At 38.2% G+C, this 25725-nt stretch overlaps 1 protein-coding gene across 1 annotated transcript; it reads right to left on the minus strand.

Moving 5' to 3' along the window:
* Window positions 1–1171: 1171 nt before the first annotated feature.
* Window positions 1172–25250, minus strand: LOC125227760 (integrin alpha-PS3-like). The gene is made up of 25 exons (XM_048132075.1): window positions 25139–25250; window positions 23767–23908; window positions 20515–20627; window positions 18650–18723; window positions 18036–18075; window positions 16862–16981; window positions 13946–14029; window positions 13087–13176; window positions 12206–12306; window positions 10628–10834; window positions 10192–10294; window positions 9596–9781; window positions 9118–9215; window positions 8831–8912; window positions 8603–8748; window positions 8180–8382; window positions 6927–7152; window positions 6141–6316; window positions 5471–5549; window positions 4830–4922; window positions 3931–4087; window positions 3271–3358; window positions 2409–2520; window positions 2095–2166; window positions 1172–1441 (listed from the first exon to the last, which is right to left on the minus strand). Exons 1-25 carry the CDS (start codon window positions 25143–25145, stop codon window positions 1190–1192), a joined length of 3051 nt encoding a protein of 1016 aa, XP_047988032.1. The 5' UTR covers window positions 25146–25250; the 3' UTR covers window positions 1172–1189.
* Between the last annotated feature and the right edge of the window lie 475 nt (window positions 25251–25725).

The following is a 25725-nucleotide window of genomic DNA, read 5'->3' on the forward strand; positions in this document are numbered from 1 at the left end:
CACAAGAAAAACACGTATTACTCATATCCACCTATGTAGCTATGTTTATTGTATAACGTACGAAGATACAGAAAATTTGCTTATGGTTGTAAAATAATTAATTATCTAGTTGATAACCTGCTGTAATAAGTTTTTTGTTTATTTATAATTAAAATAATTAGCTTTATTGTAGTGAATAATTAAAATAATTTACCAATTAAGTCCTTGTTTTTGCCTGAAACACAGGAACTATCCTAGCTCAGGCATTTGTATAAATAATCCCTTATAAAATTCTTAGTCTTTAAGAATAACCACTCTACACTTATGTTATTCATAATAAATTATTTGTATTTGTATTATGTCTCAAAAACATCCGTAATACGCGAATATCGTGAGATTCGGGCGGTTTTGTTAGAGTAGGTATATAATGCAGCGCTGCACGCTCAGTGTCCATAATTTATGTAAATTTAGGAAAATGTTGGGTATAATTAACTACACTTTGTACCTACACTTATTTGAGTTTTGTATCAGCATTATGATCATCTGCATCTCCTTAAATATTGTCGGTTGTAAAAATTACATCTTGTATATTGGTAATGCATAGCGATTAACATTAAGTCACTAAAGTCAATTCAACCTTACTTGTCCAATCATGTAAACAAACACTGCTGGAAAACATTATTAAGTAAGGGACTAGTTTTATTTTCTGTATTTATTTTAGTTAAAAAACGAATAATACAATGTACTTATATTGGATCTGTTTTTATATCTTTTTAACGGGTATTATTGTAGCAACATTAGTCTATGTTTTATGGTTACGAATAAAAAAATAAATTGTTTATGTCAATTTAAATAATTGAATATTATTAATTATTAAAAGGACGTTACATTAGCGCAATAATTCAATAAATTTTTATTTATTTATTTAAACTTTATTGCACAAATTAATAATAAAAAGTACAAATGGCGGACTTAACGCCTTAAGGCATTCTCTACCAGTCAACCAAATTTTAAATTGCCGTCATCGTAAAAAATATTATTTTTAAAACATTTTGATCACAGATGACTGATTTTTACTATTTTAAATTGCTTACTACAAATGATTACCTAATAAAAAAATATTTGGTTTAGAGCGTTTGTCAGACTGGTTGCGAACAAAACAACGCTATTACATTACATTTAAGAGTCCCCCTTGATGTCTTTTAGATTTTTATTTTCTCAAAGTTTTCTCAATTTGCGCCCTTATATCATACTGCGACCCCGCGTTCTCATTCATCACTGTACTCGTACAACCATTATCCCCTTTGGCTTGGTTAATGTTTCCTTGATCTGAGGCCTGTTGTGATCTCCTCGCTTCCTCCTCCTCCTTAATCTCGGCTTCGTCGAGAAGCTCCCGGTATGTGCGGTTCCGGAGCTCGGCGCGGCCTGCGTCGTTGAGCCTCATGGATTGCCGTTGCAACATCTGTGAATAGTACAATAATATTAATTGGTACTTATTTGATTTACGGAACTGCGCTCTAGAACTCGACTAGTAGTAATAGATGTAGGTGCCAAGACCGCTAAGCTTAAGTGGGACTGGGCTGGACACGTCTGCCGCAAATATGCATCCTGAAAGGTGGGCCAAAATGGTTAAGGAGTGGGACCTCTAGACTACCATACATGGTGTCGATTGAGGTGCAGGCAGACCGAGGAAAACGACTTGTAAAAAAATAACATAAATAAATTGGTTGGAAAGTGCAAACGATAGGATTGAGTGGAGGAAAGGAGGAGGCATTTGTTTTACATGTTTTCTCCTAAATAAATTAAGCCCCGTGCCTCGTGTGCTATTAATACCATCACTTTTGCTCTCGTGGGTGTCGTAGTAAGTCGAATGTGGGGTATGGGTTCTATTGTTGAGTGGGCGCTGGGCTAGCAACCACTGCAATATCACAATTTCGTTTTCTTTCAACCATTTAATTGCTGAGACTGATACTGACACTCGCGCAGATTAGTACTCTGCCTACCCTTTTTGGGAAGCAGGCGTGAGTTTATGTATGAATGTAACTATATATTTGAGAAAACCTTGTAGATAGTTGTGGCCTGAAAATTGGTTAAAGAAGTTATTTAAGAACATACCATGCTTCTCCGTTTAACTTCTTGCTTGAGGTTCACCAGTTCTTCCTTCTTCTTTCGACGGAATATACCGCACTGTAAGAAAAATGTTATGATATACCTAAGGTTGTCTGGAAGAGGTCGCTTTTAAGGTGTACACGTCAACGCAAAAATGTTTGTGTGGTGGAGTGACCTTAAACTGGACAATGAAACTAGGTAATTAATTAGGTTTGAGGGTCTCTTCAATTAATCTTTAATTGTTGTTTTAACTTCGATTTCGACAAAAGTCCGTTCTTGTTCTTTATAATGTATATATCTATTCTGAATTCGAATCTTACCTCGTAAAGAGCAAATCCAATGAGGCCAACAATGAGAATGCCCACACAAACTGCTACCACTATAATCCAGACAGGTACTTTCCCTTCTTGAAACACCAAAGTTGTGATTTCTCTGGTAAAGATAATAAAAATTAACATTCATCAAATTAAAATTTAAAGTTAAGATATAAATAAAGTGAACAAGGATACACCATTCTAAGCTAGTTCCACTAATACGTAAGTATGAAATGTTAGAAGTTAGAAGAGGAAAGCTTAAGAACGGGGCCATCTTAGGCGTAGTCAACGGGTGAACGTTGTTAGAATTAGAAAAGTCGGGATGTATTTTAAATTCAGTACACGCGGTATAATCCGTTTGAATAGTTTTTAACCCCCGACGCAAAAACGACGGGGTGTTATCAGTTTGACGTGTTTGTCTCTCTGTTTGTCTTTTTGTGTGTCTGTCTGTGGCATCGTAGCTCCCGAACGGATGAAACCATTTAGATTTAGTGTTTTTTGTTTAAAAAGTCGGGGTGTTATATATGACATAGTTAAAACCAAATTTTGATGAATAGTAGCTTGTTTAATGTAATTTAGTAGTAAGTAAGTAATATAATTATATTTATTGTAATATAGTGTATTGTTAATTAAGGATTATATTATAGACATTCGAATACAATGTATATTGTTACTGAATAAATGAAAATGAAATGAAATGAAATGTTCTTAGCCATGTTCCATGAATGTCGGTCCACATGTCGGGGGTTTTATCAAAATTTTAATTTTGTAGTGATTTCATGAGTATCTGTCGCGCCAACCGAAGACAATTTATCCCCAATTGCGACTAATGTATACGTGTGTTTACGAGTACCTACACTAAACTTACGTTTTTTCTTTCTCTTGTTTTGTTGTTTTGTCGGCGATTACTCTGAGGAATGTTTTCACTGTGGCGTTTGATTTCTGTAAAACTTTATCTGAAACAAGTCAATTAAATTAGGCAATATACTACCATAAGATTGATACGGACTTAACTAAACTAAAAAATCATTTTAAAACTTTAAAAAGGTATTTAAGAAATTATAATGCACCGAATTTGAATTAAATCGGTTGAACAATTTAAGCGGGATATATAGGACATACAGACAGAGATAATTTACATATTTTCACCGCCATTGACTTGATATTATGAAGTCAGTGCATTTGCTTTGTGTTTGCTTGGTAAAACACGCCACGCCCGCCACTTAGCGAGTGGTCACCGTGGTCAGTAATTTGGACATGGCGTTAGCCTGCAAAAAGGCTGTAGGTATGTATTGCAAATCCCTCACCTAAAGAAAAAAAATAAAGAACTACTAGCGTTTGCCCGCGGCTTCGCTGACGACAAAAAGTAGCCTATGTCACTCATGGTACCCTTCAACTATCACCACTTAAAAAAATCACGTCAATTCATCGCTCCGTTTTACCATAAAAGACGGACAAACAAACAGACACACACACTTTTCCATTTATAATATTAGTATGGATAATAAGCAGTGTTGTATTTACCTACCTAGTTCAATAGGCACCGTAGTAATTGGTATGACCACGGTGATGGTTTCCTTGCGGCTCAGGCTGCCCAGTTCGCAACTCAAGCCGTGGAAGTTGGTTTTGTCTTTAGGGTCGTTTTTCAACGCACACGCTTTCCGTTCAGTTTCGCCGTTGTATATCTGTAAATATTATAATATGTAAGAAATCAGAAGTTAATATAATTGGGACATTTTAACACAAATTGACCAAGTTCCACGGTCAAAGATGAAGAAGACTCATGTAAGTAGGTATGTTCTGGCTACTCAGATAATCGTATACAATATATCGTCACTACTTTGAAAAAATCTCGTATCTCACGCTGCTCCTCAAAGTTAAAACGCAGTAAGTCTATATGCATTCCATAGATACTTACTACAATTTTCTTTTCATTGACAGACGAAGATACAAGTTTTTTTAAAAGTAGTGACGATATTCTATTCAAATAGGCAACTTGACTGTACTTAATAAAATATTTTATACCATGCACGAAATAAAGCATAAGAAAAACAGGGACAAAAATTATTTTTAACTCCAATTTATATTTTATAAATCAGATATAAATATATAAAGTAAATCAGTTGACCGTGACGTCACTCAATTCGATTTCGTAAGTCGTTCAAAAGCGTTTTGACAGTTCTTAAAAAGAAACTGATTTGACTAGAAGGAAAGTAGCCTATACGTACGTATACATAGACTACATCTATGGCTCAAGAACAATTATCAGTGCTCATCACACAAATGTATTACGCACTGGGGATTTGAACCCAGGACTATCAGCTCTACAAGCAGGGTTATTGTGACTAGCTAGGCCAGCGGTCTTCATAAAGTTATTCGCCACCATTCATTCATTCGTTCCAATAATGTACATATACCTACTCATACCTGTATGACATTATTGTAAGTAATGTAAGGCTTTTTGTCCAGCCAGAAGTCACCTACAAGCCCGACCCAGTTGATTTCGCCTATATTCGATATCTAAAATAAACATTTCATGATAAACTTATTTAGATAAATGAAAAGTGTAAAATTTCAATGTCAAAAGGTATTGAATTCATGGCGACTGGGATCATTAACCCCGTCCTCTTCCATCTGAGCTACCAGGGGCCCATTTCTCGAAGCTACGTGTTACAATTTACAAGTGGTTGTCAGACTTCCGCTTGTAACTTGTAACTTACAGTTTTGAGAATTGGGTCCCAGGACGCCATTCAAAACAACAATTGTTGCCACCATCATACCAACAGGCGCTTCTAGCGACATCTACCGCCGACGTCAGGTTAGCATCAATTGTTGCAATTATAATACCTAATACACAATTTGGGATTAAGTTGACAGATTCATTTTAGTTGAAAATCAACATTTAGAGACCTTATACATCTCTAATCATTGTAGTAGCGTTATACTTTAGTTAGAACTTAGAATTAGTACGTATTATCAATTGTAATTTGACGTGTAAAAGTGCCCCTGTGGCTGTGGCCTATTTGCTGAATAAATGATTTGTAATTTGTAATTCATCGCCAACTTACGGTATATGTGTGATGTAATGGCTTTCCACTTTTAAAGTCATCTTTACGGAAGAATACTGATTCGCCTTGATCTGTTTTGCTGTAAAATAAATGATGAAGAATTTAGAGAAATTTTAGCCCTTTGAGTGGCAAAATGCCGGTGTGGGGCGACTCGTCTATTTGAAACGAGTTGATAATAGTCAAATATAGATAAATTCAATTAAAATAATGCATCGCGCTAGCAAACGCTGATAGCCTAGCAGTAAGTACGTGCGACTTTCGTTTCAGTGGTCGCGGGTTCGAACCCCGGATTTTTCGGAATTTATGTGCGAAATGTCATTTGTTATTTGCCAGCCGCTTTTCGGTGAAGGAAAACATCGTGAGGAAACCGGACTAATTCCAATAAGGTCTAGTTTACCCTTCGGGCTGGAAGGTCAGATGGCAGTCGCTTTCGTAAAAAGTAGTGCCTACGCCAAATCTTGGGATTCGTTTTCAAAGCGGACCCCATGCTCCCATGAGCCGAGGCAAATGCCGGGATAACGCAAGGAGAATGATGATGATAATGCATAGCGCTAAATGAACGGTTAACAAAAATTGTAAAAGACAGACATTCATTTGTTCATTCGTGTGAAATGACGAGTAAATATTTTTGCTCGTTCGGTATAGCAATATATAAGTACTTAGTAGTTACCTTTCAATTTTCAATCCATCGACATTAGTTATGAGGACAAACTCAATGGAACTGACGTCGTCTGGTTTTCCGTTGAGTCTCTCGCAGCGGTTTAAGACTTCGGCTATGACCTTTATCTTCTTAGTGTCGCTAGTGAGTGCTTCTAGACCTATCTCGATGTACTGGTCTGATGCTGCCTGAAAGCAAAAACGCATTTAATCCGGATTTTAAAATGATCCCATATCAAAACTTTAGCCTCGAAGTTCAGCTCAAAACAATTATCCAGCAGCTCACGTCAGTGACAATAAGCTACTAGACTCATATCTAATTTGGCACAATAAATGATTGTCTTCTGTAATATTTGACATAAGAAACCAATATTTAATGATTTTGGGTATTAAATGTGTACGATGACTACCTATACGTATTTTTAATTAAAATATGTAAGTTTTTTATTTTGGCCACCGAAAACGCTGTCGGCGCGTAGTGACGTTATAGCATTCATGTCAAATCAATCACTGACATAATGACCTTTATGCCTCGTACTTAAAGTGTCAGAAAGTGTTGTTTTCGCGCTGAACGACTTCATTCACAGAAAATTTATAGATGGCATGGCTGATGTTGACCAAAGATGTGTTGCTTCAGCGCTCTCTGCCGCTGGCAGACCCTACACGTGTCGCTATCAGTGGTACCCAAATGCAGTGGGGTTCTGTGCACAATCGCGGTGCCACCATAACAGGCTTACGACAATCAGCACCACAAATAGTTGGTACGCAATGTAAAAATATATATTTTTAAAGAAGCTACCTCTTTGTTCAAATCCCAGATGCTATTAGGCTTCAGCGCCCTCTGCCGCTGGCAAACCCTCCGTGTATCACTATCTACTGTGCAGTGCGGTGGGGCTCTGTGAATGATTGCTGCTCCGCCATCCACGCTGAGAACCACGCATGGCCGGTATGCGGTGTCCGCATCTCCGTTCTGTACGGCCACGTCGACGCCTATGGTCGATGAAGACCCGATTAGGTAGGGACTCCTGTGGAACGAGTTTAGCATTCGAGGTAAAGCAACCTAAGTAATTGTTGGGAATTTTCATAAAATTACAGACACTAATTTTGATACGAGTTAACATGAATATTCTACATATCTGCTGTTGCAGGGTAGGTATACACTATGTAACATAATTGCCGAAGATAAATCCTACGGCTTATACATTACCTTCTATAGTACCTTTAATTTTCATGGTGTTTATTTTAAAAAAAGGAAGTGGTATTCGTAACCGCTATTCGATACCGGTTATGCTCTTAAATGGATCACCAGCATTAATGTTACACCCTGTATAGGACGCGACGCGTATAAAATATTACTAGGTGTCACTGCCGTCGCTGTGAGCGGCAGGGCAAGACCTAAATTTGATGTGGGTAAGATACAGTTTGCGAGGCTCCTGATACTAGTGCTGAGATACTTACTAGCTGTTTTTTTATTATTTGCTAGATGAGTTATCATATCTAGGTATATTTCAGGTGTTTAGGTCTAGGGCTTTCGAGGCGCGAGGCCGTGGGCCCGGCCCACGTCGCCCACGCCTTACGCCAACTCTGGTCACTGGTCTGATTGAGTTGGATATCAGGATCCCAAGGTGCGCGGTTATTTTTGGTGAATATGATTTCTCAGTTCAGGGTGAATAGCCAATTCTTATTAATTCAAGAGGCTGACATACTATGAGTGTAATGAGTGTATCATTGATATTACCAAAGACATATGTAACTCCGTATAGACGGATAAAGTCTAAGAAAAAAACGTACCTCAAAGCCATAAAGAAATAGGTACAGGGGCCTAGGTGGCGTTACATCTTTGGGGAACGCTCGGCTAGATGGCGCTATTATTCGTATTTGAAATTTTAACACATATCAAGGTAACAGTATGGACCAAATTGTCAAAACTGAGGTTCAAAAGTTTCAAGCTTAGTATCGAGAGATGGCAGTCTTTGCACTAATTGCACTGTTATTACACGTTTTACTTTGATAGTAACTCTCTATAATACTCGTTCCTCTGATATTACTTACTTTTCCTTGGTGGTAAGTTTGACAGACAGTTTCGGCTGGCACGGTTCCCTCTTACACTCCGCCGCTCTCACTGACTTAGTGTGTTCTAGTTTACTGATTGAGCTCACAGTGGCTTTCGACGGATCGAAAGTTTTACTATTTGCCGGATCGTCCAGGAGCTTAGCTGTTATGCGGAACTCGATGAATTGGTCATAGTCGCCGTTCTGGAACAGGTAGTGTTCACAATAGAGAAGGAATGTGAGTTTTTGATTAAATCCCACGGTAAGTTCAAGAAGCATCTTTCGATCCGGAGACCGCTAGTTCAAACAAAACTCGGCTCATAACAACTATCATCAGCTTCATAGACAGAACTTGTATCAGCTGGGTCAGACCGGTCGACAAAAAATGTGTGTAGGTATATTTAAGTAATTAAGGCCAGTTTACCTCAGATGTCGTTACTTTAATGCTCCTGCAACCGTTACGGTTCTTTTTATTGTCGAGGAACTCTTCGTATTGTATAAAGTCTTCGTCTGGTTTTGCGGCAGACAAAGTAGCATTCGGATGGCTTATCTTGACTGTCACCGCGAATTCTAAAAATGAATAATACAATTATACCCAATCATTAAGCATAATTATTGAGCAATAAATTGGAAATTCTTATGAGTTACTTACTAGCTTTAATATTTTCCGGTTTGGAGGGATACTTTGCATTTAGGCACACGTCAAATGCAAATGAAGTTTTATCGGGACGATTCTGAAATTATTCCAAGTTAGGTTAATTACGTTTCCTAAGACAAAATATAACTGCGTTTCGATGACTCTTTAGCGCTCTCATCAAACTTTTTTTCATACAGAAATCACGAAAAAACTTAATTCTTGAATTGAAGAAGGTACCTAACATCAAAGTAACGATTTTGTATGAGTCATATGTTAAAGAAGACGTTAATTTAAAGGGTTACCTGCAGGTTAGGGAAAGTAGTATCAATATCGACAGTGATAACTGTCAAACAGTGGTACACCGCCACTCTGTTGTTACTAGGGGCTCCTATTGCCAGATCTGTGGAAAACAAAACAATACTGAAGATCCCTGGCCACATGAGGAGGGGGATCAGAAACGCTTGATCCCCTCCCTGGCATCAGCATGGGGCCAAGCCCACTTAGTGCTAGAGGCGAGCGTAGGTATAGGTACGCTTTCCGCCTATGACCCTGCACCCTGCGTCGTAGCGGAAGAGCGTCAGTGGCTGCCTGCGCTGTGTGAATGGTGCTTTACTGTAAGTGCGTTTTCACATTATCCGATCCAATATCGGATGTAGGACCGATATCCCATACAGGAGCCATCTCGGATTTTTTCCATTGAAATCCTTCCGAGATCGTATAACGGATTGGATAATGTGAAACCGGTCTAATACGAATAAGCTAAAAAGTTGAAGATCATACCGCTGCATGCATTTTCAGAGTACTTATTGGCGACCAGGCTCAGCCCAACGTTCTGAAAACTGGCAGGTTCGGGTTGGAACCGCTGTAGCCAGGAGGTGGTCATAGATTTGTCGGTCAGGCTCGAACCCGCATACAGGTACACGGCACCCTTGCCATCGTCTTCGTATGGAGCCCCTATGGCTATTTCTGGAAGAGGATGGAATTTCTTCATGTAATTGTTCAAGTGTATGTATAAAATGTCCAAATAATGGGATAAGGCAAAGACAAAGAAGAGAAGAATTGTTCAAGTGTAAGTTTTAAAGTGGAATATTTTAACGACACTGACAAAGTTGTCATGATGTAGGCCTAGTAGCTTAGCTGAAATAAGCAAGATGATAGTGTTTTCTGACGCTCCAGTCGATTCGTTCCTGTGTAAATGTGTAGGTAAATGTTAGCATCCACAGAGCAGATGGAAGGTAAGAACTAAGAATATTGTAATATTATCTGAGTTATATAAAAAATGTTTGTGGAAAACGAAACTAATAATTATTTTCTGCTCTGAGTTACAATGTCCAATGAAAATTATGTATCGTATTTTATTAAGTGGGAGGACATACCATCTTTTCCATCGTTGTCCATGTCCCCGATGTTAGCAATGGCGTAGCCAAAAAATGCTCCATTCTGATCAGAACCTTTAATTTGCTTCACATTCTTCATAGTCTGCGAAGTTAAGGGTTCGTTAGTTTGAATAGCTAATTGCAAGTTTTTATAAGATGCTTATTCACCATTCTCCAATAATTAAAAATCCTGTAAATAATGTATGTATGCTGCCTGTAAATTTATACAATACTGGGGTACTTGTCGCCACTGAAATGCGCGAACGCACTGGTGAGGAGCGTGATAGTGTTGCCATCTAGTTTGGCGTCGCATGATTAATTAGCCCTTCGAGTCCCAAGCATTTGAACCTTATCTTCTGTAACACTGACATCATATTATTATGATGTCGCTGGGACTCGAAGGGTTAAGTGTCCCACAAGGGTTAAGTGTACTTACTTTTATTGAATGTTGCCTATAAACATAGACGATACCGGTATGGTATTTCTCGTCGCCACTGAAATGCGCGGGCGCACCTACTAGTAGCGAGACAGTGTCGCCATCTAGTTTGGCCGAGCACAGCGCGGCACCGAACATGGATCCGACGCCGCCCGTCGGGTCGTCTATGACAGACTGTAGCTTTTGGCCGTTGTTATACATGAACACCTGGAATTAAAAGGGAACTTTAAAAGGGAACTGAATTATGACCGACACTGACCCTTAGATCGCATGGTCGATCGAACTAGACGAACTTTTAAAATTCCATTACTCCGATAGTCGGACTGACAGAAACGAGCAAAGAAGTCACCTGTTGGTAAGCGATCACCGCCGCCCATTATACAACCGAAACACCAAACGTTGGTCTTGCAGGTTTGAAGGTCAAAGCCGTCCGGAAATTTGGTTTATAACATTGCAGTATTTGATTGGTGCCCTGAATTTCAACAGCCTGCAGAATGTCTAGAATTATCAGGCCAGTTCGCGCGCCGCCTCCTCCTTAATGCCTTGAGCCCTTCCCTTTACCGCATATTGTTCCATATTTGGCCGTTATAAATTCTACTCTACTGACAGCTGTTACAGTTCAAATTTGAACAAATATTGCATACGTCACATGCGGTAAAAGGATATAAACAAGATTGAAAAAAGATGAAAAGGTGCTCGTAGATATGTTATATGGCATGAAGTTGGATAGATAAGACGAAGTAAGTACTAAGTAGGAATTTAACGATAACAGGGTGGCTAGCCGAATGGCACAATCGCTCACGAAACGCTCACGAAACGAAGCGCTAGTAGATATCTATCTCTATCGCGCTTGCGTATTGGCGCGACAGAGCCAGCGGCGTATCGCTTTCGTTTGGCGTCGGAGAAATGCCATTCGGCTACGGGGCCAGTTATTTGTTTTACAAGGGGGCAAAGTTGTTGTTTAATCGCACGTGCCGATATTGATACCTGAGCAAGCGAAAGATTCCAATATTGAACTGAGAGCGTAGCGAGTGGTTCAAAAAGTGGAATCTTGAGCGTTGCGAGGGTTAAACAAACTTCGCTACCGAGTGAAACAAAAATGTTCACCGCACCAACAGGAACAAAATACTGTGACTATAAAACATCAAAATAAATCTAATCCATCAATTTATTCAACATTTATGATTCAAAATCATCATTTATACAGAGTGTAACAAAAAGTATCCGTCATAAGGGCGTATTCAGTATCGTATTTGATCAGGAAAAAGTAGAACAAAAATGAAAAAAATTTTCATTTTTGTATGGGCCGGGCCGCGAGAATCGGCCGAACCGCCATACAAAGGTAAAAAATTTTCTCGCGAAAAAATAAAGTTTTTTCTACTTTTTACTGATGGAATACGATACTGAATACGCCCTTAAAGGATCACCACTACCCGTAAAATCTATCAGTCAGCTTAAGACCATCAACTTAAAATTTGTACGAAAGCACTCTTTTGGATAAAATGCAATTTTGCTATCTATTTCCGAATAGCAAAGAGAGCCTTTACCAGTTGGTGTGGTGAAAAATAAATGACCTACTTTTCCGATGCCGTAATCACCATATGGAGTGCCGATTGCTACATCTGGTTTTGGTATCCTGGAGCGCGTTTTATAAAAAATACCGCTTGCAATACTGTATCCTGAAAACAAACAATATGCGTTACGGCCTGTAGAATTGTGTAAAACTTTTTTTCTCAATGGATTAATTAAATGGTCTAACGCAGACCTCAAAGAATTAAACTAGAGATAGTAGAAGATATGATGACGCCATTTTTGCAAAAATCTTTGACAATAGCCAGGTCCACACAAAGCAAGGCACGCCGCGAGGCAATGTGCTCGCGCGGCAAATATTCAATGAAGACGTGCCTTTTTTGATTTTGTTTTTTTTTTTTTGTTTACCCAGGGGGAATTCGTTATGGATCCCACTGGCCCGGGAGAGCCAAGTGGGTATGTCCGACTCCCATGCACGGACTAAACCCCCTGGGGTGTTCCGACGCTCGCCTTGGGCGGGGTTTCGGGAACACGGTTGTAGACCACCGTTGCCCCGCCAGCGTTGCCCTTGCGGGCCCGGCTCTTGTGGCTGATCATGCAGCCTATTCCGCTGAAGGCACCTTGGAACACTTGAGGGCCTTCCAGCACCGAAACCCTTCAGGTGGGCGATGGAGGTCCCGGTTCATCACCCGCAAGTTTCGGATGTGCCTAGGTTAAGGTAGGTTGCTTAGCCGAGCAAAACGCGCGCACAGCCTCAGCCGAGGCACGTGCCTCACTCTGTGTGGACCCGGCTACTTGGTAACTCCGTGTTATTGTTGTCCGTCTCCGTCATTACTCGTGAGAATACAAAAAAAAGAAAAAAATAAATTGTACGAGTAAGCTATCTGGGCTGACAAAATTAATAATTACCCAAATATAAAATGGCTTACCAAAACTGAATCCGTCTGGATTAGCAGCGGTAAAAATTTTAGGACCAGATGTCGCCGAGTCCGAAGGTTCGAAGTAAGTCATAACTCGACCTGAAACAAATATAATATCTGAGTTTCCAGGAACGCTGTCAAAAGAAACCTTCACACTTTCGAGTAAGGTTTTCATTCGCTCCCTTGCGCCAAGGGCATTGGCGTTAAGTGATGTGTGTTTTTAACATAAAATTTGGGTGAATGATGCATTTTTCACCAGTCCAACTGGTAAAGATGCTCTTGATTCTTCAAAAACGCATGAGAAAGTTGTATCCACAAGAGTACAAAGTAATTTTATATAATTTTTTACTTGATGTCCGAAGCCGATTGATAGATTTGGCCATGAAATGGCGATTTGGAATCGTAAATGTTTAATAAATTGATGAATTTGTTTTTGATTAAAGGTAAACAATGTAGTGTTTCACTCGGTGGCCAGATTTGTTTAACCTTCATGCCTTAAAACTCTCGCGACGCTCAAGATACCATATTTTGAATTTAATATTGGAATAATATTGGAATCTTGAGCGTCACGAGGGTTTCAAATTAGCACGTGCGGTTAAACAAACTCGACCCCTTGTAAAATAAGTAATTAGCCGGGTCTACACAGAGCGATGCACGTGGCGAGGAAATTTCCTCGCGCGGCAAATGTGCTATCTAGACATGCCTCGGCCGAGGCAATGAGCGCGTTTTGCTTGGCACCGTGCCTCGGGCAAGGCACGTATACATTGGACGTTTGCCTCGTGAGCACATTGCCTCGCTCTGTCTGGACCCGGACTACTGACGTAACTCTTGGCTCGCTTCTTTATTTTTTCGATCGGTACATGCTCACCTGCAGCGATAGCTGGGCTGCCGACCCGCAACGCCCCGTCCGTATCTATGTCCATACTCCATCCGAAGGAATCAGTCACGTTTTCTAAAAATATAGCACTGTTAGTATTTATTATTACAATTATCCTTGTATTCAATTTATTTTGCTTTTTACATCAAAACTCTCAATCGAGATGTTTTATCTCTATGTAAAACCAGATATTTCGTGATTAGTTTTCATTGAATTCAAGAATGTTGCAGAAATGCACATAGTTCGAATTTATAAAAGTTTGTTCAAGTTATCAGGTTTGATTGAACACTATCCCCCTTATTTAATTTTTTCGATGTATTTTCACAAAGTAAATGTTATTCGTAATACTGGCACTTAAAATAAAAATTTACTAAAGACTTACTTTTTTCTAAAAAATACTTTTTTGCAACGAGACACTAGTTACTTTTTCATATCAGTCTATCAACGAGGATAGTTAGATTATGCCCGATAACGGCATCATCGGCCTCAAAACAGCGATTTGTTGTGAACTCTGGAAGTAGGCGATCCGAAATCCAGAAAAGTTTACATGACAGTTTAGTCAAAATGGGATCAGGAATATGCTGTTAGGTAAAATCTCTCGCAAAGTTCACGAGTACCATGTATTATTGCAAAATGTTAACATACCTACATACATACATAAAATCACGCCTGTATCCCATAAAGAGGTAGGCAGAGCACATGAACTACTTAAGTTTCAGGTCCACTCTTGGCAAAAAGGGGTTGAAATAAAACGAAATTGTGACATTGCAGTGACAGGTTGCCAGCCTCACGCCTACGCCACAATTAGGGATTAAATACATGTTGCTCTACTATAGGGCTGTTATTACTAAAATTATTTGAAATAGTGAAAGTAAGGATGAAAACGCGCAATTTTGTAATAAAAAAAAACTTAAAACGGTTCTCTTACATATCTTCCCAACGCAAGTTTCGCGGAATTTTATTCCGCGGAATGTTCATTTCCCAAATTATCATATTGTTTTTTTTTTTAATTTGCCAACCTTGCATTTACCTACCAACTTAAAGTTTGGCCGTTTTTAGGGTTTTTTAAAAGGCCTTTTTTTAAAAACCAAACTATCATGTTATCTAATTTTTTACTTGACGTAATATACAACTATGTAGTTGTTTATTGTATATACCAAATGCCGCCAATATCTATGGCGTATTTCGAAAAATATGCAATACTGAGTCTCCTATAAACTTCTAAATTTATTGACAGGGATGCAATTACGTATTTTACTTACCTATATATTTTTTTTAAATAGTTACCTTACCTACTTACTTTTTCTACAAGAATATTGTTTAATTTATTGTTATTACATTTCAAAAGTTTTTTCCGGTTTTCTCACGGTCAACCTAACACGCTCCTTCTCGTTTCACTCGCCGTCGCCCCTAACTGGACTCTGTCATATATGATTATACTGCCAACATAGTCCGTGAACAGAAAACTGCTACTTTGCTCGCTCCTAACAGGGAAGAAAAGTTAAAATTTATTTGTAAAAAGTTGGCATTACTTTTTGTAACCATTTTTATCCTTATAGCAATCTACATAAATAAAAAACCGGCCAAGAGCTTGTCGGACCACGCTCAGTGTAGGGTTCCGTAGTTTTCCGTATTTTTCTCAAAAACTACTGAACCTATCAAGTTCAAAACAATTTTCCTAGAAAGTCTTTATAAAGTTCTACTTTTGTGAATTTTTTCATATTTTTTAAACATGTGGTTCAAAAGTTAGAGGGGGGGGGACGCACTTTTTTTTCCTTTAGGAGCGATTATTTCCGAAAATATTAATATTATGAAAAAACGATCTTAGTAAACCCTTATTCATTTTTAAATACCTATCCAACAATATATCACACGTTGGGGTTGGAATGAAAAAAAATATCAGCCCCCACTTTACATGTAAGGGGGGTACAGTAATAAAACATTTTTTTCCATTTTTTATTTTTGCACTTTGTTGGCGTGATTGATACACATATTGTTACCAAATTTCAGCTTTCTAGTGCTAACGGTTACTGAGATTATCCGCGGACGGACGGACGGACGGACGGACGGACGGACGGACGGACGGACGGACGGACGGACGGACGGACGGACAGACAGACATGGCGAAACTATAAGGGTTCCTAGTTGACTACGGAACCCTAAAAATGTCATTAAAAGTGTAACAACAATGAAGCGAAAGTACTACAATAAGTAGGTAACATAAATAATGTTATCAACCAGACATGGCCTGCTTTTTTGGCACAACATTTGGGCATTCACTAGTTCACATTGAAAATTACTAATTTACTTACTAGTAGGTACTTAGTTTAACTTACTTAATATTTATGAAAAAATAAACCTCTAAGTAGGTATATTATACGTAGACAAACATCAATAAATATTCTGATCTAAACATAAGTTGAAACTTAAAAGAAATTTTGTAGTAACTAATAATTAAATACTATAAATACATTTTGAGATCTTCAGTAGTTATACATATAATACAGTTTTAAACTAGTTACGTTTTTGAAAAAAGAAACATAATTGTAGCGAAATAGAATTATTTTGTGCTAAGCGGCCACGGGCTACGCGCGGGAACGCGGAACCGTTTTAAACATGACGTAAAATAAGTTTATTGAAGTTAATTACGTATTTTATTGCAGATTTTTCTATTTGCGGATCCGCAGCGCTGGATCCAGCGCTGACTGCTGGATCCAGCAGACCGAAAAATGCGCTGGATCCAGCTGGATTGCTGGATGCTGGATCCAGCAATTGCAATCCCTAGGCCCACAATTTAACCCATATCCCACAGTCGACTTCTACGACACCCACGGGAAGAAAGGGGGTGGTGAAATTCTTGACCCGTCACCACACGGGCACGGGCAAAATGTTTAAAATTTAGAAAACCTCTATGCGTGCGGTTGATGGACCGGTCCTCCGTTGTGATCTGGATCATGTGGGTGAAGTGGCTGCTAGGGTCTTCGTACTCTTTGTAAAAACACTGCCCGTTCGCACCGAACACTTTGTCTGCAATGGAAAACAGTTGCTTTTACCAAGATCGATTTAATACTGGACTGCATGACACAGCCCATACAAAAAAGCGTACCCCTGAAATGTTTAGGCTTAAAACTAGATGGCGCTGTTTCGCAGCAGGGGGCCGATTTTTGAGTCTCACTGTCACTAAAATACCGGTTGAAAACGGTGAATTGCCTATTATTTTCAGTGACAATTTTCTGAATTCGAACGCCGTGAGATTCAAAAATCGGCCCCCAGGCCGTGGCCAAAATCATATTTTCAACAAATATTTTTGCGTGTTTTTATTTTTTATAACAACAAATGACATATTTCTTTATTTTAAAATCATGATATCACGTCAATATACATTTTGAAAAAAATAAATTTGAAGGCATCATCAGTGTAGTTATGATAGTATTTAATAGGTGGCGCTAAAAAATCGAGGTACGATTCTTAGTCCTAAATAATCCTTGCTTTAGGCACTGGTCGCTCAGCGACGAACAGCGACGACGAATAATTCGCTCGCGCTATCGTCGCGTCTCTTTTTTTTCACACGGGAGCGACTATCTTTTGTTGGTTTCTATAGCCGATAGCTCATAGCTTCCTCGCTTTTGGTGCGACCAGTGCCTTACGCCGTGTCTTGCGTGGACGACAAACCTTATCGATATGGAAGTATGAGACGCGACGCGACGGCGACGGTCGCGCGACCGTCGCCCACGCAAGACACGGCGTTAGTCAAGACTCCGTCAAATTGATAAAAAGTCTAAAGGCAACTAGGGCCCTTAGTACTATGTACTTGTACTTGATACGCTCGCGGTTTAATATTGAATCTTTCGCTCGCTCGGGTGAATAAGTATAAGCATGAGCGGCAAAAAACAACTTTGCCCCCTTGTGAAACAAATAACTATTTTCATAGTTAGTAGGTTAACGCCACTAACACCGCAGGCGATGGTTTAACATTGTTTAATTAATTTATTTTTCATGGTTTATGGATAATTTAAGATAAAACTTGCTTGCATGAATAGTTGAAGTAAAGTATGTAATATTAATAGAAATCTGCACTCACCAGGTACTTGTATTTCGCTAGTAGACCGAGGAGCACAAACCTAAAAAATATTTGTATTAAGACGATACAGGAGGGGTCAATTCTCCATACAAACGCTCTCGACTATTTCCTCCCTAGTCTTTGAGTATAGAGCAATAATTTTTTCAACGCAGATTATTATTATTTTTATCTGTGTCAGACCGTTTAGATTTTTTTGATATTCTTTTTTTTAAAGACGCTAGAGCCCATCAAAACATTTCCAAAAACGGCCTTATTGACCATGGCGCAAAAAAGGTGTGGTATTCAAAATTGGTAACAATTACCCAAAAAACCAAACGGTCCGACACAGATTGCTTCATTGTTATTCAGATTCTCAAATTTCGTTACGATTGATTAAGTTTTGAAGGAGGAAACAGTCGAGAGCGGAACCACGATGTTAAAGATTTTTTCGCAATATTATTTAACTGAGTTGTTCTGAATGGACACTTTGAAACTTTTTTAGTATATTTAACTAAAATTCCTAAATTGAAATTGGGGCTCCTTTCCATTTTAGTATTGTCGCTCCTGTAGCGTCTTAAGATAATTCACAAAATTTTATAATTAATTAATTACTTACAAATTTATAAAATACTTACAAACAGATGTTTGTCGCTCGCCCTCACACTAGCTCCAAGCCAAAAATCGTGATTGTAAGTGAGGCCGTTATGAGCTGAAAAAAAGAAACAGGGTCATTGTCGTCCACTTTACAAAATTTTAGTAGCTATAGGTACGAAGCTATAGGGCTCAAGAGGCAGAAGCCGTCCACGTGGGAGATGGTCGGACGAATTAGTGGCAACGGTAGGTCCAAAATGGACAGAGTTTCATTGTTATGTCAAGACAGAGAGGAGTGCCCACATATTAATTTTAAGTTAATTTTATTTTTATCTTTTTATCTTATCGCTAATTGTTTCTCATTCATGTTTTAAGTATGTGTGGAACAAATAAAGCTTTTTTATTTATTTACCTAGGTACGAAGCTACACCACCGCACCGCTCACTCAAACTTCTATGAAATTATCGCGTTTACTTATGGCTCTAAAAAGGCCATAAAACCAGGGATGTAACGGAGCTCTGCTTCTGCTTCCGTTTCTGCGGAACTTCCGTTTTGTTTTACACATCCGCTTCTGTTCCGGTTCTGTTATTTTTCAAACGGAAGTTATAGCGGATGTCGGAACCTAGCGCGACGGTGGGACATGAGCGGCGTACATCAAAGACCAACAGGTCTATACCTGTCATTCGCTCATCTCTCCGCTTGCCACGTGCTGCGATACTAAATATCAATCGCTTCAATCCATTGCGCGCCAATATTTGTCCTGTCCACCTAGTCAGTAGCGAGTGAACAACGATTCAGTGGTGCAGGGCTTATCTACGATCCCCTTAGAAGCAAACTGCCGGGAGATAAAGCTGCTAAGCTTTTGTTTATTAAAATACAGTTTACTTCTTTTATAATCACTCCATTTAATTTAAAAAATTAATTGTGTGCTAACAATTACACATATAATTTTTACTGGTTAGTTTTGGATTGTAGTATACTACCTACGAGTTTTCGTTTCTAAAACCTTTTATGGCATAATAAAGGTTTAAAAGGTTTCTTATGTGATTTTTAGTGATTACCTAAACAACTAAACATCTTAAAGTTCAAGGTGATTTAAATTTTTGGATTGTAATGAATGATATACTTAAGATAAAATATCAGGTAACTTTTCTTTTCGTTTTTAAAACCTAAGTGGGCCTAAAGGCTGATTACAAACTGCTGATTACAGGCTGAACAGTAAACACCTAAAAGTTCTAGGTAATTTAAGTAGTTTTGGTTTATGTAATACCTATGTGGTATTTTTTCATTTCGTTTTTAACATCTATAACTTCCGCTTCTGGTTCCGGTTCCGCTTCTGCTTCCGTTAAACTAAATTCAAAACTTCCGCTTCCGCTTCCGGTTCCGTTAAAACCACATCCGTTACATCCCTGCATAAAACGCACTTGCGGGTTTAACACAATCATTGCCAAGTTATATTTGTGTATAATATTTATATATACATAAATATAAGAGATAATAATATTATTGACCGAAGAGCTGGCGACTTCCTCGCACAACGTATCAGCATCAGCATTGCGATACAGCGAGGAAATGTCGCCAGTATCCTTGGTACAATGTCTAAAGGGTCTATTTTAGGCATTAGCTAGCTTTTAAGTTTAGTCTTAGTTTCTTATATAATTGTGTAAATATGTTCATGTAAATAAAGATATTTTAGTCAATTTATATATTAACCTCCTTATAAACGTACACTAAAGTTATCAAGCCGATAAAGTTCGTTTGTCCCTTTCTATCACACCAATACGTCGGAAAGGGACAAACGAACTTTATCGGCTTGATAACTTTAGTGTACGTTTATGAATAAGGGGGTATGGTATATATGTATATATTATGACTTTTTTTATCAGCGACGGGGTAGCTATTTACCTACCTCTGCTGCTATAGTCTGAGAGCGGCACTGCCATCAGGCTACAATTTTGGGTCTTCAGATTGCACGAAAACACTTGACCATCCTTATCAGCCCGGGGAGCGCTTGCCACTAGACTGAAAAAAAAACGAATATTTAGATTTTTTAATATTTAGGCCTAGCGGTAAGAGCGTGCGACTTCCAATGAGTTTTTCGGAGCTTATCCGCGAAATGTCATTTGATATTTGCCAGTCGCTGAGCGTCGTGAGGAAACCGGACTAATCCCAATAAAGCCTAGTTACCCTTCGGGTTGGATGGTCAGATGGCAGTCGCTTTAGTAAAAATGAGTGCCTACGCCAAATCTTGGTATTAGTTGTCAAAGCGCACCCCAGGCTCTATGAGCCGTGGCATATGCCGGGATAACGCAAGGAGGATTGATGATAGTTGGCGTTCAGTCGCATGCAGTTCCTAAGACTTAAAATTTTTCCAGACATAAGACCACCCTTGATAATATTATCATCCTCAAAAATTATCAGTGTTCGAAATCGTTAGGGCTTATTTAGACGGTACGAGAACTCGCATACGAGTTTTATTACATTGCGGTATTTGATGACTGTGCACAATTGTATGTAACCTCAACTAACTGCAATGTACCTAACTAAAATTACCAATTTGCCTCAAAACTACTTACTTACTCAGGTTTCAGGTTAAGGAATTTTTAATGCAGACGAGGAATATTCGGCATACATAAATACTTTGTCCTTGCATTTATTATTGTCACGGATAAATTTAAATTATAAATAATTACCTATATACATCCTGGCATCTACATATGTTCAAATCTGTCTAATATCCTTAAACGAACAATTCTTGTTTATTTATTCACTAGCTTTTGCCCGCGGCTTCGCTCGCGTTACATTTGAAAATTGCGGAATGCTCCATACAAATGTCCACCCCCCCATGTTAGAGAAGTGGGGGGCTGGAAAAAGACAAAAAGTAGCCTATCGCCACTACTTTGGAAAAATCTCGTATACTGCCCCTCAAAATGAAAACATAGTAAGTCTCTATGCGTTCCATAGATACTTACTACAATATTATTTTCATTGACAGAAGAAGATACAAGTTTTTTTAAAAGTAGTGACGCTATGTCACTCTCCATCCTTTTAACTATGTCCACTTCAAAAATCACGACAATTCGTCGCTCCGTTTTGGTGTTCTGCCTTTTCTCCGAACTTACTTAGTCCGAATTTCATTTGCCAACCAGTTTATTGCAGATGATTTATTTGGCAACCCATTTATAGCTAATTTTTATGTAGCAACGTTTTATTTGGCCGAATTATATTAAGGCCGATTATGATTATGTATGACATTACAACTATGGCATAACTATTCCTTATAAAAACATCACTAGGGCAAAAAATTATTACACGAATAACATTTTGTCAAAACAACAGTTACCTTTCCATACACAAGGCAACATTTGGCATCCCACTCTTATCGGTTACCATAAAGACGAAATTTGCTTGTATCTCTATACAAACTGACAAAGTGTCTTTTTAGTAATCGATAAAGTGGGACGTCGCACTATACATGCTCACATTTTATCACCCATAAAAAATATTTTGCCTTTTAATGCGTTTTCACACTATCCGGCAAATGTCAAAGATGGCGCCTTTAGTATATGGGATATCGGTCCTACATCTAAGAATAATTTTGATAAGAATTATTTCACAGAGTCCAGTTAGGTGCGACGACGAGCGAAGCGAGGAGGAGCGTGTTAGGTAGACAATGACAAACAACCAGAACTGACTGGTTTTTCTATCTTGCTTCGCTCGCGATACAGTCCCATTTAATAAATAAAATTGCTTGATAGCAATTATTTCACAGAGTCCAGTTAGGTGCGACGACGAGCGAAGCGAGGAGGAGCGTGTTAGGTAGACAGTGACAAACAAACGGAACCGATTTTTTTGTTAACAAAAATCTATATATGCAATAAAAACATACCTGTACAAGATTTGCCCCAAGTGAAAGTTGCATCCTTGTAATATTATTCCATCAAAATTCGATCGAATACTTTGTATGGCAGCATTCTCAAAGTCTAACACACATACTTTTGGCATCAGATAATACCATGTTCATTTCCATATTCGATTAATAAATCAAACATTAAATCGTAAGAACGTTTGTCTTTGTTAGTGAATAAACAAAAACATTAACGGGAACGTCTTCTTATTCTCAATAAAAATATTTCCATGGATGGAAAATAATGCAATTCATTTAGTCCCGTTGTAATACATATTAGTAATTATCCTCTTTTTTTCGATAACTTTACGTTTCACAAGTTAAAGTGATACCATACCCAAAAAATGTAATTACAACCATACCCAAATTAACAATAAATGTATGTTATATTTACTTAATAAATCGGTAACAACATGATACCATACCCAAAAAACACGTTTGGTAAACACTAATTAACAATATGTATGTTATACTTAATAAACCACTAACAACTTGAAAATGTGCATTAAAAAAAGTGCCTTTAAAAAAAAAGCAAAAGGTGCAGTTGCCAACTGTTTAGTTGGGAAATGAAACGATTTCTTAAGGTTTGATTGGAACGTGAATATTCGGCGAAATGACTTTATGGCGAAAAATTGGTTGCGATGTGATATTCGGAAATAAAATTTTCGGAGATGATTTAGAGAACCCTCCGTTTTGCCATGAAAGACGAATAGACACACACACTTTCCCATTTATAATTTTAGTTAGGATTTAAACCGGCGACTTAGGAAACAGCTATAACGATTTCGCTGAAATTTGTTATGTGGGGGTTTTCGGGGGCAACAATCGATCTAGTTATGTCTTAGTGCGTTTTCACATTATCCGATCCGATATCGGATGTCGGACCGATATCCCATACCATATTGAAACCCTTCCGACATCCGATATCGGATCGGATAATGTGAAAACGTACTTAGGGCCCGGGAAACACGAATTTTCGAGTTTTCATGCGTTTTTCTTTCGCTTACGGTATATCATTGTGTGGTAAGTAGGTAGGTATATCATCTAATAAATACGATATAATAAAGTAGAACTTCGAGCTTCTCGCCCAGGTATTAGTTATCTATTATACATAGGAGAGACGGGCGTAGATGTATCTAGGTCATTATCTTTTTACCGTATACATACTACATACCTAACCATAATATAATCTCAGCTTTGCACATATATATGTAAAAAGATGTGCCTTTTATTTGTAACATCGTTATTACTTACCCAGTATTGGTAAACGCGATGCTGTATCCGAAGAAAGCGTCATCGGCTAAGGGTCCAGAGGGCTGGATAGTCGTCATGGAAGGCTCGTGGAAATACGCCGCTCGTATGGCCACCGCTTGCACCAGCAAGCAACATTGTAGCACTGTAACGTAATGACAGTTTATAGTACTGCTGCAAAATGGGCAGTGTAATGAAAAATGTTCCTACCTCTTATCGTTATGGGTTATGCTTTATATACTGTCGCAAAATGGCCAGACTCATCAAGAGGGCACCTTATATGGTATCGACTTTAAGGTTTAGTAAAAGTCGCCGGTTTTCGAGATTTTCTTCAATGGATTTAATGGACAACCTTTTAACCAAAAATATTGGTGATGATACTTTTTTACATTTAATTTACCATATATTTTGTAAATTTTTCCATACAAAAGTAAAAATAATAATGTAATAGTTACGTGAAAGCCGAGAAGGACAAGTCCAGTAAGTACCCATCCTTGGCTCACGAGATAACCGCCATGTGGGATATTGATTCAACGATCATTGTTCTGATAGTCGTTTTAGCGAACGGTCTCATAGCGAAGAGTCTCGACCAACATCTTAAGAGACTCTCGCTAGGTGGATGGATCAAGGGCCAGATGCAGAAGGCGGTGATCTTGGACACGGCGCGGATAGTCCGACGGTTCCTCTCTGCAGTCCTAACCACCGGCAGCTTGGGCCCTGCCCCGCTGCTGGCGGCACCCTAGGTTAGGTTTTTTATAATGTGTTTATATACTTATTTTGTATTGTTTTGTAAGTAGTTTTGTATTTTACTTTTATAATCATATTATAAAATACCCAATACATTCTTTATTGTCAGATATACTACATAAATAAATAAAGATGGATAATGTAGTTACATTGTAGGTATTTTAGTCATGATACATCGTGATGTACTACGTAAATAAAGTTATAGATGTATTTTGTCATGAATTTATAGGTATTTGTCAGTCATATATAATATTGATGTTTATAGATCTTTATTTTTGCAACCAACTGCAAAATTATCAAGTAACTAATTATTTCTCATATTATAATATTTAAAAATATAAAATATGAAAACATACAATTCAAGATACGTCGCTATAATATTACACCGACCTACTAATGAGGTAAAAAATAATAATAAATCTAGAGAAGCAACTCTACTTATCACTCGTCTGTGGGTGAGGTCTAGTGGAATAAAACGAACAGTTTATTTTACACGGGGAAAAATAACAGTATGAGGATTCACTACAAGTAGTCTTGTCCTCGGCGTCCGTCTTACCCTATCTTACCTTATAAAGATAATATATTTTAGCTAGTAATTAAATAAGTTAAAATTAAAAGTATAACTTACACCACATGGCTCGCTGACTCTGCCGAACTAACTGACAGACTGATTATAAACAAATTAAGGAAATAACGCTGGAATACATCATCCGTTATTATAAATTTCCTGTAAAGTTTCCTAGTTTATGTGTCATAGTACTCATCGATGGTTTGGTTTTGACAACTACATCACTGAAAACTTCTAAACACGGATGATGCACACAATTTTTTTTTTTCAAATGTGTATTGACGTGATACCATTATATAAAAAAATAAAGAAGCATGTCATTTGGTCTTATAAAAATAAAAACACGCAAAATTATTTGTGGAAAAGAAATTATTTTGGCCACTTCCAGGCTGCGAAACTGCACCATCTAGTTTTAAGCCTAAAAGGGGTACATTTCAGGGGTACGTTTTTTTGTATGGGCTTTGTTTACATACATAGTATAAGTATAGAGTTAATATCTAGATAGTATAGAGAATAGCAGTTTATGAGATTTCTACATAATGAAAAAAATCCAGTGTGGCTGTAGTTCAGTTGTGGTAACTCTCTTCAAGACATAAAAATCTGTGTCTCGGAATTTAAATCATGTTGTGTCAAAAGAACTTTTTTGG

This window comes from Leguminivora glycinivorella, chromosome 7, assembly GCF_023078275.1.
Source record: "Leguminivora glycinivorella isolate SPB_JAAS2020 chromosome 7, LegGlyc_1.1, whole genome shotgun sequence".
Classification (NCBI taxonomy): Eukaryota; Metazoa; Arthropoda; class Insecta; order Lepidoptera; family Tortricidae; genus Leguminivora; species Leguminivora glycinivorella.